Source organism: Aplysia californica, unplaced genomic scaffold, assembly GCF_000002075.1.
Source record: "Aplysia californica isolate F4 #8 unplaced genomic scaffold, AplCal3.0 scaffold01235, whole genome shotgun sequence".
Lineage (NCBI taxonomy): Eukaryota > Metazoa > Mollusca > Gastropoda > Aplysiida > Aplysiidae > Aplysia > Aplysia californica.
Genome location: NW_004798505.1, coordinates 31603 through 53489, shown reverse-complemented (window position 1 = coordinate 53489; position 21887 = coordinate 31603). Strand labels below are relative to the sequence as shown.

At 39.3% G+C, this 21887-nt stretch overlaps 2 protein-coding genes across 4 annotated transcripts in view; one reads left to right on the top strand and one right to left on the bottom strand.

Moving 5' to 3' along the window:
• The window catches only part of LOC101845973, a gene marked incomplete in the record, with an annotated part of 19329 nt that extends 17354 nt beyond the window's left edge, over nucleotides 1–1975 (bottom strand). Inside the window, 2 exon segments of the mRNA XM_013090353.1 lie at nucleotides 1–78; nucleotides 1900–1975.
• Nucleotides 1976–2302: 327 nt separating this feature from the next.
• On the top strand, nucleotides 2303–21491 carry LOC101864039 (nucleolar and coiled-body phosphoprotein 1). Of its 3 annotated transcripts, none has more exons than XM_005112313.2 (7): nucleotides 2303–2394; nucleotides 4272–4464; nucleotides 7251–7492; nucleotides 9241–9382; nucleotides 11253–11456; nucleotides 16011–16166; nucleotides 20509–21491. In XM_005112313.2, the coding sequence occupies exons 2-7, from the start codon at nucleotides 4329–4331 to the stop codon at nucleotides 21369–21371; spliced, it is 1743 nt and encodes a 580-aa protein (XP_005112370.1). In that variant the 5' UTR covers nucleotides 2303–2394; nucleotides 4272–4328; the 3' UTR covers nucleotides 21372–21491. The 3 variants fall into 3 exon arrangements, with proteins under 3 accessions (XP_005112370.1, XP_005112369.1, XP_005112371.1); XM_005112312.2 differs by having other exon boundaries at nucleotides 16011–16181; XM_005112314.2 differs by lacking the exon at nucleotides 16011–16166.
• The last annotated feature ends 396 nt before the right edge of the window (nucleotides 21492–21887 follow it).

Sequence of the window (21887 nt, the reverse complement as noted above, 5' to 3'; positions counted from 1 at the left end):
CTCATCCGCCCGTCCCTCGTGTGAATGTGACACACTTCTGGATTCAGTCTGTGCTCCTTTTTTCCTGAACAATGTTGACTGTGGGATGCACCAAAAAAAATATAATTATAAAAAAAAAATATATGAAAACAAATATTATATAATTATATTCTCGAACCTGCCCAATACGACCAACTATTGTTGTCCTTACAGTGTGACACACTTCTTGGCTCTCACTCTTCTCATTTTTTGCCCAAACAGTAAGTTACATCTTTATTGTCCAGATCCTTGCACATTGGTTTGGTGTTTCACCATGTACACACAAACACACACACAAACATACACACACACACGCACAAAAATATGTACACACACGCAGTGTAACAGTCACATGCATAATAAAAACGAACAGTAATAATATAAACAATAATAACTTTAAGCTAGACACATACTCAGTATTCTGACTATAACTCCAATGTTATTTGCTGATGCATGCTCTAAGGTCATATATGAATACTTGTAACAAGATGTAAGTAATATTGCCTGTGTTATTTTTTTAAAATCATCTACATTCGAACCTGCCAAAGACGACCATTCATTATCCAGTATAAAAAAGTAGTCATCTTAGACATAGATCTATATATAATATTATGTATGGCTGTATGGTATGGTCATATGATCCTCTTGTCTTTTCAATTCTTGTGTTTCTTCCTAAAGTCTCAAGCAATTCATGATCGGATCAGAACGGAACTCTGAGAGGTTTAAGTGTTTTTCAGCAGATGAGTCTAAATATAAAGAGGTCTGTTTCATGAAAACGACAAATACAAAAAAATTAAAGTCTTTCGATCATCTTTTTGAGTAGGTGTTTTACGGCACTATCGACTCAATTTTTGTCATTTTGGTCATTTAAGTGCCAACGATCATCTTTTCAAACAAAAGAGCCAAAAAGATCCGACACCAAGCCTACAGTTTAAAAAGTGGCCACCTCTATTCTCACCCGGAGTGAGAATAGTGCAGGCGAGTCTTGTGGCTATTCTCACCCGGTGCGCGTTCAAATTTTGCGTTCACCCTAAACCCATAGAATTCTACACTGTGAGGGAAAATTGTAGAATTCTGTGCCATGAACAAACGTTCCATTACAACTGTAGCCTACTAAAGGCGTACAATTTTGTCTGTGGGCAGTGGAGAGAGAGAGAAAGAGAGAGAGGAGTAGCGCGAGAATTTCCGGGCAAAACAAAATGGCGACCCGCGTAGTTTGGCTCGATTCGAAAAGTTAAATAGTCGTAGCATCTTTGTAGACAACCACTTTTGTGTTTTAACATCATCTTTTAACTTTGTTTTGGTCAATTTGATCGTCCACACTGATAGACAGTATTCAGAAAGAGACAGAGAGAGAAAGAAGAGGGGAGGAGTTGATCTTGCGAGAACTTCCGGGCGGGTGAGCATAGCCACTTTCTTAAAAAGTAACTAGATATCTAGATTACAGTTACACACGAACAACATAACACAGTACATAACATTTATAAGTACTAGATCTAGGCTACAATGATTAAAGAAGAACAGCACTGGTTCTAAAAATACTAGGCCAGCATAAAACAACAAGACTAATATGACGCAGTGTATACAAAGTATTACATGTATTATCATTTTTAGCCCTGTCCGTCAAAATATATTGTAAAGAATAGAAAGTTACTCTCCTTACACCTTTAAAAAGTTCATTATAAATTCCAACAACTACAACAACAGAAGTAGACTGAAGTGGAAACAAAATAATTAAATAGAACGAAAACAAATGGTGAGAAAGAAAGAGATACACTACATAAGAGGTTAACAATATCCAGTCCCTTTATAAAACTTTATAAGCCAAGTCTGGTACAATAATGGCCTTTAAACATAAAAGACTAAACGATAAATGTTTACATTCATCCAGGTCTCTCTGGCATCATTTCCTTGTTGTCTCCGCCATATTTTGTACCAACAGGAAGCACACTTCGGCTTAGCCCAGGTAGAGAAGCACAGTTGACCTACTTTTTCGAACCTGTCGCAGGTGTGCAGTTTGTTGTCACCTGGTAAGGAGAAAATAACCGATATAAGTTATTGGGATACAGGTATTTGTATACTTCGGTAGTTTGTTGAATAAAACTCATGAAAACAGAAAAGATAACAACTTTTTGTAAGAACCCGGTTCTTTTGCTTTGATTTCTATTGATACACAGGGCTATTTTTTCCGATAACGGGGTCTTAGGGCCTATAATTCTCAGTTAGATTATTAAAACTCAGTACTGCACGTCTGTTTGAGGAAGTGATCGCTTCCAGCTTTTACCTTTCCTTCCAAAGCTGTGACAGGAAAATGGCGACACGGCACAACGGAAGATTGTCTTGCCAATAAAAAGTTTTTGGAGAGTCCTGGCAATGGTAGGCTATGTCCGTCCTTATAGTTTTTACTCCATTTTGTTCAAGGAAAAGAATAATATAGATCTATTCACAATTATAAGAAAGGCTCTTCTAGACTAGATAAATAGTAAATAGACTAACCTACCTGTTGGTGACATGTTTGTTGTATGTTTTGCCACTGACTATTCAATTCTTTGACTTAGATCTAGAATCTAGATCTAGATTCTAGATCTAGTAAGTATTGTTGTTGTTGGCCACCCATAGGTCTAATATCGGTGTTATGTGATGATGCCAGACTCAACTAATTAGGCCAATTGTTTTTCTTTCTCAAATCGTTATTTAGTTTTGGGAGAAATAATTAAGGCCATTAATTCACCTTGTATCAGAGATAATTTTAAGACTATGAATGCATGTAATTATTAGAGGTCTAGATATAGAAATCTAGATTTTTTTTTCCTTTTTGTTTTTTGGACCACTTTTTGTGACTTACCCCTTCTATTATATTAGTCTCAGATAAAGAAATACATACTTTCTTCAAATTTCAAGCCCGTCTTTCTTATATTTAACTCTTTGAACCCATCGGACGCTGGGAGTGTCCAGTACTAGATTCTAGTGACAACTGTTCTGTTTTATATCATTCTAGTTCTTGTTGTTTTTCGGAACTGTCTCGAAACCAAGTAGTGACTAAGCCTTTGTTTCCACTATTTGGAGGCAAGCTTTTTTGGGGCTATAATGAGACATATATATATAGATAGTGCACTAGGTTTAGGTGACTGTAGAAAATAAACTCCGGGAAACAGTAGAAAAAACTCAAGGCTTTTAGAGTTATGTAAGTATTTTTCTTCGTCCCCCTCAACACAATATAAATTTTAATCATTTTGAAGACGGGCTTCCAACCCTGCCTGTCGCTGTCAAGGCCAATGGGATGAGAGGGATACATAAAACGTAATGATCCATCAGTCCATCTTCCTTCTTCGTTCAGATATCTCTCTGCTGATACTCAACAGTTTTATTAGTAGTCAAAAGTAGAGAATTTGTAGTGGTAGTAGGCCTATTGTGTGCCATGGTTTTTATTACTGATCAGTTTCTTTCTTCCTCTCTTTTCTTTCAAAAAGATACACAGTGTAGCCTGTTAAACTGTTATTATTTCTTTTTTTCTCATCCGTTACATTATATTCGAAATAAGGTAGTGTCATAGTTATAGTACATGATATTATTTTGAAAACTTTTTGTCTTGTTTTGTTGTTTTTTATTTGCAAAAACTATAATGACTGAGAGTCTAGCCGTACTTAAGTACGGCTAGACTGCCAGTCTAGCCGTACTTAGATCTAGGTTTGGTCCTATCGACTAAAGCCTGTTAAGTGCACAGGTCTCATTAGATCTAGATCTAGTAATTATTCAGGTTCAAATACATGCAAGTCAGTAAGGCACCTTTTTGTTTTGTCTGAAATACAAATACTTTAGACATTGCAAACTAAAAATTTCATTTACAATTCAGCCATCAATATTAAGTACGGCTAGCCTGACAGTCTAGCCGTCCTTAAGTACGGGTAGACAGCCAGTCTAGCCGTACTTATCTTAGGCCCTATTAACATTAGAAAACAGGAGTTTTAAAATACATGCACTGTCATTAAGGCACCTGGTTTCGTCTCAAATACAAATACTTTAGGTACTGCACACTAAAAATGTATATTTACAATTCAGTAGGCCTATTTTTTGTTAAATGGTCAGTCTAGCTATCATATTAAGAATAAGTACGGCTAGACTCGCAGTCTAGCCGTCATTAAGTACGGCTAGCCTCTTCCTTTCCTTTTTAATACATTCTTAACATTTAGACCCTTTTCTTCACCGCTCTTCATAGTTTTGACACTTTTGTGATACATTAATGTTATCTTCAGCCACATGGATGAATGAACGAGGGTGAAATAATATAACAACAACGATACGACCAGACAATGGCGTCGTTTCACCAGATTGGGTGTGTGCTGGTGGTGGTGACTGCGGCCATGACAGGAGCAGCCTGGGGTCAGAATCCGATTTTCTCTGGTCCGAACAACGATCCTATCAACCAGCAAGGCAGTGGAAACCTGTGTAAGTATCTCAAGTATAATTTGCTATAACTAAAATAGCTGTTAGCGCTCTTGTAATCATGAAATTGCGAGTTCGGGGTTTAAATTCAAGCCTCAGGCCCGATGTTGTGCCCTTGGGGAAGGCTTTATACTCTAATTTTTCTCATTTCACCCAGATGTGAATAGTTACTTGGCCATAGATGGCGAAACATCTAGTCAGTATGTTACTGTTTCAGCACCTATAAAAGGCAGCTTGCTCTGTATGCTTCCCAGAAAGTTGAGATTGTTTCAGAATGCTATTGAGTCTGCTGGGGTAATAGTATAGATTGTAAAGAGCTATACAGAACAAATGCTATATTATTATTAGGCTATTTACTCTGTTGTTAATTGAGTTCTTCTTTTCTACCCTTAACGCTGCAGTGTGCTTTAGTGTGTGACTTTACCATGTTTTAGATTAAGATGGTGGAGGTTGGCGGGTGCTCTGGTGTGGCTTGCTTCTTCTTTCCTATCAAGCATCTGTCATTTTTATCTCCCCTCCTTCTTTTTTGTGTTTGATACTCTCTTGTAACACCTCTAATCTTCTGTACTTATATGACTTTATTGTGTTGCAAGTGCTGCAAAACACTTTCTAAAACATAAAACAAAGATTAAGATGCTTTGTAATGTAGTTGTAGGCCCTGTAAACATGTCTTCACTGTTGAGAAAGAAAGCAGATGTACATATTATCTGTCCCCAAGGTTTTATGCAGCCTGCTTAATTTCGCAAAATTTGATCATTTTTTTCATAATTTCTGATTATTTTCTTTTATAATTTTTTGTTAAAATTAACAGAATTGCATAATTTCACGTTTTTTGGGCTCAGTTTGCATAATTTCAGAACTTTTCTTGCATGCATAAAATAACGGGGACAGGACATAACCAAACAAAATTCACTTGCATATGCTGGACAATCACTAAAGACAGTGAAAATAAAATAGAGGCAACAGAAATGTGGTTTCTTAGGAGACTGCTAAGAGTATCGTGGAAGGAAAAGAAATCAAATGAAGTAGTGCTTGATGAAGCCCACGTGGGACGCTCAATGTTAAAAACAATCAGGAAAGGACAAATGCAGTTTTTGGGACACCTGAATAGACATAAGGGTCTTGAACATCTAGCTCTCACTGGCAAAATTGAGGGCAAGCGAGGCAGGGGTAGGCCCAGAACAACATACTTAGGGAACCTAAACAAATGGGTAACAGGGAAAAATCAGGGAAACGTAGCTTTTCTGAGAGCATCCGAGCAAAGGAATGAATGGAAAATCATGATCGCCGATGTCTGTCGCAGATCTGGCACTGGATGATGATGATGATGTGGTGTAGCGGTCAGGAGCTTCGTTGTCGCTTGCAAGAGACCTGAGATTGATTTCCAAGTGCAGTGAAAATGTTTTATTGAGTATCTCGGTCTTTCTGCTGGGATGTTTTATTCTCAGCTGGGTTGTCTTCCATAGGCAAGGTCGGAAGCCCGCCTCCTAAATGATCAAAATTGTGTCAATGGAGGCCTTGATTGTTCTAATTTTGCCAGTGTAACATTATGGACTTTAGTTAGTGTTAAACAACAATGGTACCTAAAAAAAAAATCATATTTGACTAAAGAAAGGTGAGAGACAAAACTTATTTGTCAGAAAATAGTTGTGTAAAAATCTTTGCAGTTTGGGCAAGGAGGATGGGGATTGGTCTTAGGGAGAGAAAAAAGAAGCAGAACAAGCAATCTTATTAGTGCCACCTTTCCTGATTATTTACCATTGGGCATGAAAAGAATTTTTGTTCGGTACCTGGCTGTTTCTGAGTGTTGTTGTATATCAGCTCAAAAGTCCAAGTTTGCTTTCTGATCTTTGCTGTACTGCATTTCTTTTTGCCTTTTTTCTGCTTATAAAGAATGCCTAGTATGTTTCCAAAAGGACTTAATTTAATGAGATATCATGTGGCTTTACAAATGCGCTGTACCTTCCACACTGTCTCTTGTTTTGTTCCTTTGTCTTTTTTAAAAAATATTTTTAAAAAAATTGTTTTGCATTCTTTAGGAGTGTTGAAAGTAATAATGATGGTGTATAAGCTCAACAATTTTGAAAATAAAGTCATCTTCATCATCAAGTATCAGATCTACAACAGACATCGATCAATGATAATAATAATAGATAGCATTTGTATTGCGCTTATCCCCGCTCAACAGCAAGCTCTATGTGCTTCAGAATCTATTTTATTACCCCAGCAGACCTGAGAGCATTCTGAAACAAACTCAACTGCCTGGGAAGCATACAGTACATGCAGCCATTTATAGGTGCTAAAACACTAATATACTGACAAGATCTTTTGCTGTCTATGGCTGGGTACCCATTCCCACCTGGGTGAAGTGGGGAAAATTTGTGTAAAGTGCCTTTCCCTAGGACACATCGTCGGGCCCGCGGCTCGAACCCCTGAAGAGTCACACGAAGTCACACAAGTGTAATTGATTTTTATTCTCTGCTTTTTTCCATTTTGTTTTGACAGCAGTCATAAAACAACTATGTCTGCACTCAGTAGTTGTTTTAAAAAAAAATTCACACAAGTGTAGTGATGGTTGGCGGGTGCTCTGGTGTGGTTTGCTCCTTCTTTCCTATCAAACATCTATTGTCCTTATCTCGCTCTCCTCCTTCTTTTTTGTGTTTGTTACTCTCTTGTAACGCCTCTAATCTTCAGCACCTATATGACCTTTTTGTATTGCAAGTGCTGTAAACTCGTACGAAAACTATGACACAAGTATTAATTGATATTTATTCTCTGCTATTTTCCAGTTTATTTTGACAGCAACAGCGACTGCAATACGGGAATCAGGAACATCAACAACTTCAAGGCCACGATAGAAGGTCATGGAGGCGCGTCCCAGAGTCTTGGACCTTCCAGCTGCACCATCAAGTTGAAGTCAGAAGGCCAATTTGAAGGCACCATTTTGAACATTGAAGTGCGTTCAATGGACATTCGTGATTGTACAACGCGCGTCGCTATATACGATGGGGATGGGGCTCAGCTGTTGTTGGTAAGTAGTCTTTTTAGGAAAGCGTGTGTGTGTGTTTATGTGTGTGTGTGTGGTGTGTGTGTGCGTGTGTGTGTGTGTGTGTGTGTGTGTGTGTGTGTGTGTGTGTGCATACTAATATAATGCACGTGTGTGTGTGTGTGTGTGTGCATACTAATATAATGCATGTGTGTGTGCTTGTGTGCTTTCGTGTGTGCTTGCATGTGTATTTAGCTTCTTTTCATTTGAAGTAGTAATCATTACAACATCTCTCAAAGACAAGAGCACAAAATCTTCAGACCCAGTGACGCTGATGCTTGCATCACATCAAACAATCGACAGCTATTCAGATGACTGGATACACGTCTATACGGACGGCTCAGCATTCAAAGGTACAACCAAAGCCGGATATGGAATACTAATACAGTACCCAGATGGAAGTTCCAATGAGATCTCTGCAGCCTGTGGAGAGAAATGCAGCAACAAAGACGCAGAAATGATGGCAATTGAAACAGCACTGTATTGTGATTTTCACTGACTCACTTTCATTATTACAAGCCATAGAAAATGACCATCATCTAAACCATAATTTGACCCATATACTGTTTGGATCCCATCATCTGATAATATCCTGTGGCATCAATCTAGTAATGCAGAGGGTCCCCGGACACTCAGACATAACTGGAAATGACAGAGCAGACACACTTGCCAAATGGGGATCTAGACAGGAACAACCCAACACTCCAACTTCATACAACACTGCAAAACAAATCTTCAAAAGCAATAACAAACAAGATTGGATGAACGGATGGGCCCTTGGAAAGACAGGCAGAGCAGTTTTCACACATATGACCACAACAAAAAGGAATGACAATATCAACCGACTTCAGAGAAAGAAACAGACCACGATCTTCCGCCTACGAACAGAACATATACAGCTCAACTTCCACCTGAACAGAATAAACCCGAAACTTCCCCCAATGTGTCCCTTGTGTGACTATGCATATGAGACTCTGGAGCATCACCTGTTCCACTGCACAGCCCTAAATGATATCAGAGCTGCCTTTCTCCCTCCGAGACCTAACATTGACAACACACTCTATGGAACATTACAGCAACTGCAGCAAACCTGCACTTATCACTACATGGCATTGGACACAAGGGCGAGAGCCCAGCTGTTGCTGGATCGATAACAACAACAACAACAACATTTGATGTAGTTTATAATAGGCCTACTGAGCAGGTTATTTTAAAGATCATTCTATGTTCCCTCTTCAAATGTAGCTCTCATTGGAAGCACTGAGGGAAAAGGAGGTAGAGGTAGCTTACTTGGAACCTACTGGGGAAAACATTAACAGATGGGTGACAGGGAAAGACATGGTTATAATATAAGATTTTTGAGTGTTTTAGATGCAGTAAAGAAGTAAATGACGAACCATGATTATTTGTTTGAGGTTCTTTTTTTGTTTTTTAAAAATGTTTTATGGCGCTCGCAACTGCGTAAGGTCATATGAGTGCGCGGGATACACTAAACATTTCCAGTTGGTAAGAAATTTTGAATTTTGCTCGGGTGGCGGCCGAAGCCTACTCTTAACGATTTTGGACCACCAAGGGATCTTTAATGTGCACAACTTGCACACGGGACCTCCAAGATTTTTCTCCCTTGTCTTAAAAGGCTAGTGTCGCAAAACTCTCAGTAAAACTAATACTGTTATTTTTAACTTTCTTTTTCTTCGACTCATTCAAATTTTTCTTGTATCTCCAACGTTCAGCAATCGTACGACTGCCGCGACAAAGTGGGTTTGAATCGAAGAACCATGCAGACCACGGGCAACACAGCGACCTTCATCATGAATAGAGATAACATTGAGCAGTGGAACTTTGATGTGGAAATCATTGTCGATCCTATCAGAGGTATGTACCTAAGTTTTATTTCATGATGATAATGATAGTTTGTGAAATTTTTTGTCTGTTTTTTTTGGGGGGGGGGGGGGGGGGGGAATTCCCCCTCTCTCCCACTCTCTCCCACTCAGAGCTGGTTGTAACGGAGTACGTTACAATTTTCGGTACTTTTACTGTACTCCAGTATATTTTGAGAACCAGTACTTTTACTGTACTCTGATACTTGTTATAAAAGTATTTTCGAGTATTTTTAAAGTACATTTTGAGTACTTTTGAAGCTTAATAAAAGGGTAAGTGCCGGCATTTCTGATCATAATTTACGGAAAAAACACCCGGGCGGGCACAGCCGATCAACCAAGAGTTAAAGCTTGAGATCAAAGAACTGCTCGTCGTGTCAAAGACCAGCCACTCTCGTGAATGTGATCACACGAGCATTGTAAAACTCCATGAAACAGAACAATGTTTACCCCAGATGGGATCACACCGAGGTGTGAACTGAGCGATGCGTTTCTTTTCCCCAACCATTGCACTCGCATCTGAGCTCGCCACCTAAACTTACATCACTCGCTGGGTGGGTATAGGCCCTACAAGTTCGCTCCAGGCAGGTTCACATCGAACTGTGAACTCTTCCCTGACCCTTGAAAGCAGTTTTTCTTTATTCCCGAATTTGCGAGACTGCCTGAATTTTAATTGGTGTGGTCACAATGTAATGGTGCGTAACGACAAAGGCGGGGTGACTCAATCAGAGATGGAAGGCTACAATATTTGGACAGGTAAAGGGGAGGGGCAACTGGATAAACGTAGATAAAGATCTCAAGACTCACGATAGGTTAATGAGTGTATATGGCATGCCTCATGCCACTGTGATTGGTCATCAAGGTTGATCTCTCTTTGTGCTCGCCAAATGTCATAAACCCACCCAGGGGTCACGACAGTTCATAGGTCACTGTAGATTCTTCCTTGGCTTCGTCGGCTAAGATCCCGTATTTCCCTTGCTCCCGAGCACTGGGATCTAAGGCGGAGACTACAGTAGTAGAGAATCTTTGGTTACACTACACCTACTGGACTCTAGGAAATTACATGTACATGTATTTTGGTTTGCCATGGGTGCCGTGGACTGCACAGTGTGACCAAAATCTGTCTTACCACTATTATAATCAATTGAAACTGAAACTGAGTTCTCAAAGTATATCTAACAATTTTTTAGGCTACCTAAATTTCTTTTTTAACTTTTTTTTGTGGTTTGTGCTTAAGGCTACCTTGATTCCTTGAGGATTTGTTAATGAAGAATTCAAGGCACTTTTCCATTTCTCTGCTGGCCATTTTCATCAATTCTATGTTTTCTTAAGAGCAACTTTGTCTCTACATTTTCCAATTTGGATACTTTTCCCACTTTCCGACCTCTAGGACTCACTTACATTTGATCTCATTGTCTTGCTCAAACAAGTTCTATTCATAATATCACTTACTCACTAGTTGCATCTGTTTGTTTGGTATTTTCTTTTCAATTTCACGGACCATAATATTTTCCTCCTACGTTCAGTGCGTATATTCAAACGCTTTGAAAACTGTTTACATTTTTAGTAATAAATGGCCTAATTTGTCAAATATACTGGATATGTTATTCAATATGATGTTTTGCTTTAGCACTGAAGTGTTTTAACATATTAGCAGAAAGTACTCAAAATGTACTCATAAGTACTTTTTAAAAAAGTACTTGTACTCAGGTACATTTTACAGGAAAGTACTTTTACTGTACTTAAGTACCTATTTTAGATTGTACTTAAATTTGTACTGAAGTACCTTTTTAAAAGTACTTTGACAGCTCTGCTCCAACTTTCTATGTCCCCAAATATTAATGACCCGTGTTTTTTATTCCCAGGTGGTCTTGAGCCAGGCTTTGAAAACAACTACGGCACCGACTTCTATTTTGACAAATTCGAACAAGCGATCATCGTTGGGCTGATCGGCGGCTTTTACCTCCTCATACTTCTCATCTGTGTCATTGTGATGGTGTGCTCCTTCCGCTCTTTCTACGGCAAAAACAAGGAATGGGAGACGCATCAGCTGGCGGTCATGAAGACAGGTATGGCCATGGGTTTTTTTGGTTTTTTTGTGTGGTTTTTTTGGTAAGTGTTTTACGGTACTCGCAACTGCATGAGGTCATATGAGCGCGCGGGACACATTAAACATTTTCAGTGGGTAGGAAATTTTGAATTTTGCCCGCCTGGTAGCCAAAGCATGCACTTATCGTTTTTAGAACATCAAGGGGTTTTTAACGTTCACAAACTTGCACACGGGACCTCCAAGATTTTTGGCTCTTGTTCGAGAAGGCTAGGTGTAGATCTTTCCTACCTGAAATTCGAGGGTGTGGCTGAAATACAGGAGAAAGAAGGAGCCATGGAGTAGCTGTAGAAAGGCTGCAGAGAGAGTCAGGAGCCCAGTGGAGGGGGCAAAGGAGATGAGGGGATGGGGGCAGAAAGTGGAGACGAAAGCAGACGACAGAACATTGTTAGAGAGCAGGAAAGGAGGTGAAAGAAGACAATTTTAGTGAAGGAAATTTTTCTGTGGCTACCTGGATTCGAACCCGAGACATTTGAATGAGAGGCGAACACCTTAACCACTAGGCCACGAGAGCCCCCATGGACATGTTTTAATGGACTATGTTATTTCTGGCTCTTTTTATTTCATGGGTCTGGTATGTCAGTTCTGCTTGTATTATTTCATTACTGTCCATGTTTTTATTATGCAACAAGATCACACAAAGATTGCTCTATGTTAGGAAATACATGTGTTACTTACCTCTGTCTTTGAGGCATATATTCCACTTTTGCAAAGAGGACGGGATGCTTTGTATTTCAGCTGTGTGAAAGACAAAATTGGAACTACTTTCTATTTTGTTTTAGTTTTAGTTGAGGTTTTACGGCGCTCGCAAATGCATAAGGTCATATGGGCGCCTGAAGATTAGAGGTGTTACAAGGGAGTAACAAACATAAAAAAGAAGAATGGAAGATAAGGACGATAGATGTTTGATAGGAAAGAAGACGCAAACCACACCAGAGCACCCGCCAACCACCCACTTCTATATTTTGTTTCTTTTCTTCCATCTGATGGTGAGGGTCATTTGCTGTTCTCATTCATTTGTCTCATCCATGAGACTGGTTGTAACAGCCCAATTGACGCTCAAAAAAAGGATTCATTTTGTCTCTTTTTAGGGAACGCATTGTTGTTCAATTTTTCTTGCATACCCCCAATCTTACTGAATTATTTATGGCTAAAATGCTCTCAGAGCTTGAATTAACTAAATTTTAGTATTGTGTGCTCTCTTTGGTCCAGAAGTCAATAATATATGCTTTGTTCTTTGTAATGGTGTTTGGGTGTAGTTGTAGTTTTCAAGGAAAGTATTTTGGGGATTTGTCAACAGGAACATTTTCTTAAAAGTTGTGAGCATGCTGAGATCTGATTTAAGTTTATCAACCTATTTTGTGAAGACGTGGTTGTTGGGGTTGTCAAATAGTCGTAGGGTTGTGGGTTGAGAATTGATGTTGTAACGTGCATGTGGGTTTTGTATTGAGTTTCTCGTGTGGAAAACCCCTCCCCCGCAAATTGTTAAAACTGTGGGTGGTGGGCGGGTGCTCTGGTGTGGTTTGCTCCTTCTTTCCTTCTTTCCTATTAAACATCTGTCGTCCTTATTTATCTCCCGTCCTTATTTTTTGTGTATGTTACTCTCTTGTAACACTGCTAATCTTTGGCACTTATAATGACCTTATTGTGTTGCAAGTGCCGTTAAACACTTACTAAAACTATATTATCAAAACTGAGATACTTGGGCAGATCACCACAACCTCATTGACCCGATGACTCTGATAATGTTGTCTGTGGTGGAGTGGTTAGGTTCCTTGCTGTCATATATATATGACAGCAAGGAACCTAACCACTCCATATATATATATATAAATGCCATATTATATATGCAAACTTCGTCAGTTTCACTAGCAAATCAAACCCAGCCAGTTTCAATAGCAAATTAAACATCGTCAGTTTCACTGGCAAATTAAACATTGCCTGTTTCACGAGGAAATTATACATTGTCAGTTTCACTAGCAACTTGTACATCATCCGTTTCACTAGCAAATTAAACTTGGTCAGTTTCACCAACAAAGAGCAAAGAACAGATATTTAATTTTGTTCCTGTATCAAATGCAGAGTTCAAAGTTCACAGATGTTTACTCCGCATGCTTTTCTCCGTCCTCTCCTTATTTTTTGGAGTACCTTCTTATTTCCCTCCTCTCTCCTCCACAGATATTATTATCCTCAATGCATGAATAATTCCTGATCCTTTCTTCTGACAGTGTAACTGCTCAGTGAGATGTTATGCAAAATATGAAACATGCTTAGCTTTTGTAGGGTGTTTATCTACTTTTGTATGGTGCACTTTGATTTGCTTTGCTTTTCAGATTTGTCATGTGTCCTTGAGAAATATAGTGTGGGAAAGATGCTAAGATATATTTCAAGAAAAAGATATATTTCAAGAAAAATCTAACCTTTTCATTTCTTGGTCTTTTTTAATTTTTATATATGAAGTCTTTATATTTATGGCTGTACACACTTAAATATAAGTTGGTGGTTGGCGGGTGCTCTGGTTTGGTTTGCTCCTTCTTTCCTGTCAAACATCTGTTGTCCTTATCTCTCCTCCTTCTTTTTTGTGTTTGTTACTCTCTTGTAACACATTACATTATTCTTTGGCACTTATATGACCTTATTGTGTTGCAAGTACCGTACAACTCTTACTAAAACTGAAAGACTTAACTATTCATAAATGGATGGACTGATATTGTAGAAAGATAAGATGAACTACAGGGTTCTTTTGAATTTTACTTACCTCCATGTAGATCATTATAAAGACAAAGAGTAATCTGATCTCTTGTTCGGACAGAAATGCTTTGACCTCTCTCATTTTAGAAAAATATTTCCTTGAAAAATGTCCTCTTGTGCACTTCACATTTTATGTCAAAAACTGACTGGTAGGTAGACAGATATCTTTTCCATGCTCCTGGTGATATCATAATATCTGTGGAGATTTTTCAAGGCTGAGGAATGTACGTGATCTTGGATCTTACAGTGAGACATTGTTCATCATTTTTGTCAAGACCAGGTGGAATCGGGGGCATATTAATTTTTTTAAGCATGTGGACTCATTGATATCACCTTAAAGCTTGTTTATTTATTTTGCTTTTGATAAAGAAAAGTTGTTAATCTATTTTGAATAGAAGTCGAGGTATTTGCGATTGAAGTAGGTGGGGGTCACCTTGTGTCAGAGGTAAAATTAGCGAGAAAATGACCGTTAAGGGTTTGTTGACTTCCAAAGCTTGAGTGTTCTTGGAAACGGCAAATATATATTTTTTGTGCCTTTGATCAACGGTTTGTAGAATAACATAAAAGGTAAAAAAAAACCCCAAAACCAAAAAACAATAAATTAAATTGACCTGTGGGTGTTTGAAAGTGCTCTTTACAATAGATTGAGTCTGATGTGTGAAAATGTTCTTCACAATAGATTGAGTCTGATGTGTGAAAATGTTCTTCACAATAGATTGAGTCTGATGTGTGAAAATGTTCTTCACAATAGATTGAGTCTGATGTGTGAAAATGTTCTTCACAATAGATTGAGTCTGATGTGTGAAAATGTTCTTCACAATAGATTGAGTCTGATGTGTGAAAATGTTCTTCACAATAGATTGAGTCTGATGTGTGAAAATGTTCTTCACAATAGATTGAGTCTGATGTGTGAAAATGTTCTTCACAATAGATTGAGTCTGATGTGTGAAAATGTTCTTCACAATAGATTGAGTCTGATGTGTGAAAATGTTCTTCACAATAGATTGAGTCTGATGTGTGAAAATGTTCTTCACAATAGATTGAGTCTGATGTGTGAAAATGTTCTTCACAATAGATTGACTCTGATGTGTGAAAATGTTCTTCACAATAGATTGAGTCTGATGTGTGAAAATGTTCTTCACAATAGATTGAGTATGATATTATTCATTCATACATACATACCTAAATACCTAGGTATATTATATAACTTGTGTATTGGAGGAAGATGCAGGGTTTATATGTGAGGCAGCATGGTGGAATCAGGCTCTCGTCAAAATAATGAAATCGAAGAAAACTCCAGTTTTCTCCCTGCTTTGCAATTTTTATCAAATTTTTATTTTTTGGCTCCACACCTTTTATGTCCATTTACAAACACATTCCTTAGAGGATTTCACCGAAAACGTTGATTAAAGACACAAAAATATAAATTTACAGTGTCCACGGATTCTCCAGCTTTCGAATTTACCAAGCTTTGGCGGCCATTTTCTCGCTAATTTTACCTCTTAAATCAGGTGACCCCCACCTCCTTCAATCCAAAATATCTCCACTTCTATTGAAGATGGATGGGTAATTTTTTCATTGAAAGCAAGGCAAATGAACAAGCTTTAAGTTGATACCAACAACTCAATATGCCCAAAAGTTGACGAGAGCCTGATTCCACCACGCTGCCTCACATATTGAGTCTGATGTATGAAAGAGCTCTTCACCACCTACCCAAACAACCACCCCCACCCACCCACCCAACCACCCGCCTCCTTCTGACCAGGTGCGGGCTTCGATGGGCGGAGTCAGATGTCGCAGCCGACAAATGCCTGGTCCACAGACCTGACGCAGAGCCGCGGCCCAGCCAGCCAGTACTCGCGCGGACACACAAAGCCGTACGCGCGCAGCCATGCTCCTGCCAGCGAGGATGGTGATAGTGGTGTGTTCCGATATGGCGAGTGTCTCCACTTTCTTTTTGAATGTGTCTGTAGTTTTTTTTTTCTGCTGTTGTGACTTACACGCTCACTTGTGTTTCGTGTGTGTAACAAACAATAAGAAATATCTTGTCGATAGCTAAAGTGGGTGGCAGGAGTATTTATCTTTGTCGAGATAACAACAAATAACAACTGATAACAACAAATAACAACTTAACCTTCGATTTTCTCAAAACGGCATTTTTGGGGATAGCCCCCTTGTGCTTAAAAGCGGCCAACTGTGCTCATTATCACATTGACAGCCAGTGTGACCGACAATTTTGAGAAGCCACAGGGCATTTTGATTTCTTTTTTTATTCCCTGTGAAATTGAAAACTTTTATTCTCCTTGCTCTAATGAAAGAAAGGATTTAGGTCATAAGTCAGACATGCACCATTTACAGTTTACTAAATGTGTTCTCTTTCTCACAATCTGTGTATTATACGTCTGCTTTGTGATTCTCTACAAGTTCTTATAGTTGATGGTTGGCAGGTGCTCTAGTGTGGTTTACTCCTTCTTTTCTCCAAACAACTATCGTCCTTATCTCTCCTCCTTCTTTTTTGTGTTTGTTACTCTCTTGTAACACCTCTAATCTTCAGCACTTATATGACCTTATTGTGTTGCAAGTGCCGTAAAACTCTTACTAAAACTAAAAGTTCTTGCACCTGTCTTAGCAGCAGTAAAGCACTCTAAATATTAGAACTGTAGTTACAATGGTTACAGGTGTGTTTGGAGCGAGAACTAACACATTGCTAGTCAGGGTCCAAAGTACTAGATTTACATTTGACATAATTTTTGTTTATGTTGCTGAAGATTGTTGTTGTTGGGTCCTTTCTGCTCAGGTGCGTTCCTCCTCCCTGTTTCTGAATCTTTTTCTGGTCCTCTGTACTAGGCTTAATCATAAATGATACGCTAACAGCCTTGATGAAAGTCTTCACTCATCTACTTTGAATTGGGTAGGTTTTTTAAAGCAGTTTCAGGTCTGACTTTGAGTTGGGGTCAGACACACAAATACCTCCTTCAGGGAGATGAGAAGCCGTTCTGTGTCGGATGCGACACAGATTTTACCATTAGACACATCTTAACAGAATGTCTAGACTTTGGAGAGATCCGAAGGAAGTTTTATAAATGCAAGAAATTGCAAGATATTTTTTCCGTCGTTGTTCCCCGCAGAATTTTGAATTTTATAAAGGCCATTGGCCTTTATGGCAAGTTGTAAAATGAAAAATGAAAACGTACTATTTAAAATTTTTATTGTTACCTATAGGAGTTGTTTTAAATCACAAATATATTTACGCTAAATTTTAATATTTTAACATTTTAGCATTCTAAAGTCAAATAGTTAACCAATCGTGCTGTGAACTTTTGCGAAGTAAACAACTTTTGTTTCGCGCGCTCATATGACCTTAGCAGTTGCGAGCGCCGTAAAACCCTATACTACATACATACAGACACTGTAGGCTACCACATTTGTATGAATAATGAGAAATAAGCTCAAGGCCAGGGTGCATGCGTTTTGGATACCATGAAATATAACCTTCACTTTATGCATGCCATGAATCAAAGAACTCAATGGGTGTGTGTGTATGGTTAATTTATGTTTTTCTAGATAGGAATTATGTCTTCTTTTTTTTGGTGCCAGTTGTGCCAATTTGTTGATTGTTCAACTTACAGACCAAAGAAATGATAAAGTATATGCCTTTCCCTGTTTCCTTTCCTTGCTTTTGCTGGCTTACTTCGCTATTTGTCTACAATGTGTGTGCTTTTTATCCTCTTTTAAAAAAAGACAGAAACAGCTTTTTAAAATAATAATTGTGCTTTGATTTGATGACACAACCAGAAAGTAGAAGGGAAAAGATGAAATATCAGGAAGCTGAATGGGATCGAAGTAAGTTTTTTTCACACATATATATATATATATATATATATATATATATATATATATATATATATATATATATATATATATATATATATATATATACAGTTCACTCGTTGGAAAGGAGATTGCTAAGATCTCTTCCCCTAGCTTTGTGATCTATTTAAGACTATTAAAATGTCCTGCAGGGGTTTCTTTCCCGCTACCGTTTAGCTGCTGGCTTTCTCTGCCTTTTATTGTGAACATCTAGATTTTACTTTTTTAGTAAGAGTTTTTTGGCGCTCGCAACTGCATAAGGTCATATGAGCGCGCTCATCTAGATATGGCACAGAGAGGTTTATAGCTGAACTCTTCCACATAATGCGTCTATGTTCTGCCTGTTTGTCACAGCTAGCTCTGATTGGAAGTGTGCTCACATTAGCTTTGAGAGGATTTTGTTTTCTCCCTCTCTCTTTCTCTCTTTCTTTCTTTCTCTTTCTCTGTCTGTCTGTCTGTCTCTCTTTCTCTCTCTCTCTCTCTCTCTCTCTCTCTCTCTCTCTCTCTCTCTCTCTCTTTCTCTCTCTTTCTCTCTCTCTCTCTCTCTCTCTCTCTCTTGCCCTTTTTAACTCCCAGTGGAGCGTAGGCCATCAACAACATTTCTCCAGCGAAGCCTGTCCTGCGCATCCTTTTCTAGCTGTTTCCATGAGCTTGTATTACCCACCAATATGTTCAGAAAAGAATGAAGATTTGATGTATCAGGATACAGTTGTAGTACATGCAGCAGCATATTATTATTTATGATAAATGAGGTGCACAACCCCCCCCCCCAAAAAAAAAAAAAAACCCAAAAGAAGAGTCATCATGCAGGATGTTATTCAATGGACATGCTGACTTAAGTGTTGATGTTTCAATGGATGGAGTAGGCTATGTGTCAACCGCAGAACTTCTTATGGCCAAAATGTCAGCATTTATTCATGATGCAGGCTAGAGGTGTGGTAACGCTCAAATGCAGAGGGCTTTTGTCAGGATGTTATTTAAATGAGCTTAGGATTTTATATCGAAATGTTTCTGGTTTGTAAATTTGATTCATAGCCCCTCTTGAAGCACTGCAGTTTGAGATCACCCCTTAAATGGTCTAAATTGTGTTGATGATCAGAGTGTTTCTCATGTGCCTCAAATATGCTTCGCATTATGGACCTATTTTTGTCTTGAGACTAAGTCAAGCCAGTGTGTATTGAATGACTCTACGTGCTTCTCGCTGAGTTTTCATTGTTGTTTGAATATTTGAGGTCATGCTTTCTTTCTCCCTCCCCATTTTTTACCTGTACTCCATATGATAATGTCTGTAGAAGCACAAAACAATAGCACGAAATATTTATTTTTGGAAGGACTTCCGTAACGAGCAACCACCCTAACCTTTTACCTAACCATAACCCTACCCTTACCCCTTCCCCTACCCCTAGCCCTCTATTCTCGTTATGGAAACCCTCCCTTATTTTTTCCCTTAGTTATCTGCGTATTGTGCTCATTTCTTTCGTAATATTTTAGAAAAATAAATGATATCGTTGCGTTTCCTCTGCTTTCACCTTATTAAGTAGCCATTTCAACTTTTGCTTTTCATCTTTCATAGACCTCGAGGTCAAAGCCAATGCATACCAAGCATCATGTGTGCACCTCTTTATTTAAACAAATTATGTGGACTTCCACTCATGACATTTATTTAGTGTGTCTAAGTTTTCACTGAACAAAAGACAGTTTCTGTAAATGGAAGGGTAGTTTGAACCTTGTACTCCACTTAATATAATAGATAGGAAAAGTTTTCCTCCTTTGTGTAACAATTTTTCTGTCTGAAGGCACGCCTTTGTTCATCATATAGCTATGCCTGATCCATCTGCTTCCATCTATTCTTATTTTTCCGTGAGCTTGCTGTGTAAACATCTGTGATCTTTTATTTTAGCGCCTATAAATGGCTGCTTGCACTGTATGCTTCCCAGGAAGTTGAGGTTGTTTCAGAATGCTTTCAGGTCTGCTGGGGTAATAGTATAGATTGTGAAGTGCATAGAGCTTGCTGTTGAGTGGGGATTTGTGCTATACAAATTCTATCTATTATTTGTAACTTCATTTCTCATTTTTAATGGACAGATTTGAAACACATTATTAGGTCACAATATGAATAGCAGGGAATACAGGAATAAGTCTGTTTTTTATGGGTGGTTGGCGGGTGCTCCTATCAAACATCTATATGGTCCTTATCTCTCCTCCTTTTTTGTGTTTGTTATTCTGTTGCAACACCTCTAATCTTCGGCATTTATATGACCTTATTGTGTTGCAAGTGCTGTAAAACTCTTACTAAATCTAAAACGACTGTAAATCTGTAATTGAAAAGATCATTGTCAGTGAAGGGAAATAACTGACATTGTTTTAAAAAAAAATATTTCTTTCGTCCTCAGATGACACTTTCCAGAGGCGTCGACTCATGAATGAAGAGAGGGACAGGTACAGAAACGGGCCTCCCACTTATGCCTCCAGAAACGATTCCTTCGTGGAGCCAGAGAGCCCGGACCATTTCAAGGAGAAGGTCATCACTCCTCGAGTCCGCCCCACGAACAAGAGACAGGGTCGTCCTCCTTCGTATGAAGAAGCCATCAGCGATCACCCGTCGGACCATTCGTCAGACGAGGAAGAGTCGAATGCAGAGTCGAGTGATGATTCCGTCAGAAAGAAGCCGGTGTCTTCAGAGGAGGAATCGGAGAGATCATCGAGATCGGAGACAGAATCAGAAGAGGAGAGCGAGGAGGAGGAGAGTAGCGATGATGACTCGCGGCGGGGTCGCGGGGCGAGGGCCGGGCGCAGGAAACCACGCAACGACAAACGTCATCACAAGCTAAAGCCAAAGAAAACGTCTTCTCGAGATTCCCGGGATGGAGACGGCCCATCTCGCCGTCACCCCGGCCCGTCTGCACAACCACCTCCCCCGATGCACCCTATGCAGGCCGGTCCCTACCCGGGCTACCCCCCAGGCCAGTTTGTGCCGGTTATGGCCGGCCCACCTCAGTTCCAGACGGTTCCGATGGTCCCCGCCTACCCTGCACCCCGCTACCCCGAGGATGAGCCACGGGCTGCTCCCCGTGGGCCGGATATCCAACCCACAGACCCACCCGTGTACTCGTACCTGGTGCGTCGCGGCTACACGCCCATGGATCAGCACAACAGCTCCGCGGCCAGCATGTCTGGTAGCCAGAGGTCGGGGGCTGACCGCGTCGATGAACCGGACATCAGGCTAGAGAGTGGCGTGGAGTACATGAGGAGATAAGGAAAGAGACACCGCCAACTTCTGATAAATGTCCAGTATTTGTTGACCTGTGGAAGAGTTGTTAGATTCCAAAACCCAGTCCCATTCACCAACTTTTCATGTCTTGCACCAAAAAAAAAATGGCATGGTATACTATGGATTTCGCTTAAATCTATTGCTTAACTTAGAGTAACATCAATAAGAGGTAACTGTAGAACATTAATTTTGCAGCAGTTTTATCTCTTCAATTTCATTATAGTTGATCCTGTTCGAAAATTGTTTGGTGTGAAGCCTGCAGTAGAGCTGTCCTTCTCAGACTTGGCCCCACCACCAGTGTTGTCCTTTAACCCTATCCGTACGTCGTGTTTTACTATCGTATCCATATGACGTGGGGAACTCTGTGCCACCACTTTATTTCCAAAGAGGAAATTTACTCGTTAATCTGATCCGTACGCTTTGCATAGCAGTCTGTCAAAATTATTTTTATGAGAAGCACAGAATGTTTCAAAGAAATCTTCGCACTAGTAGTATTCTAAA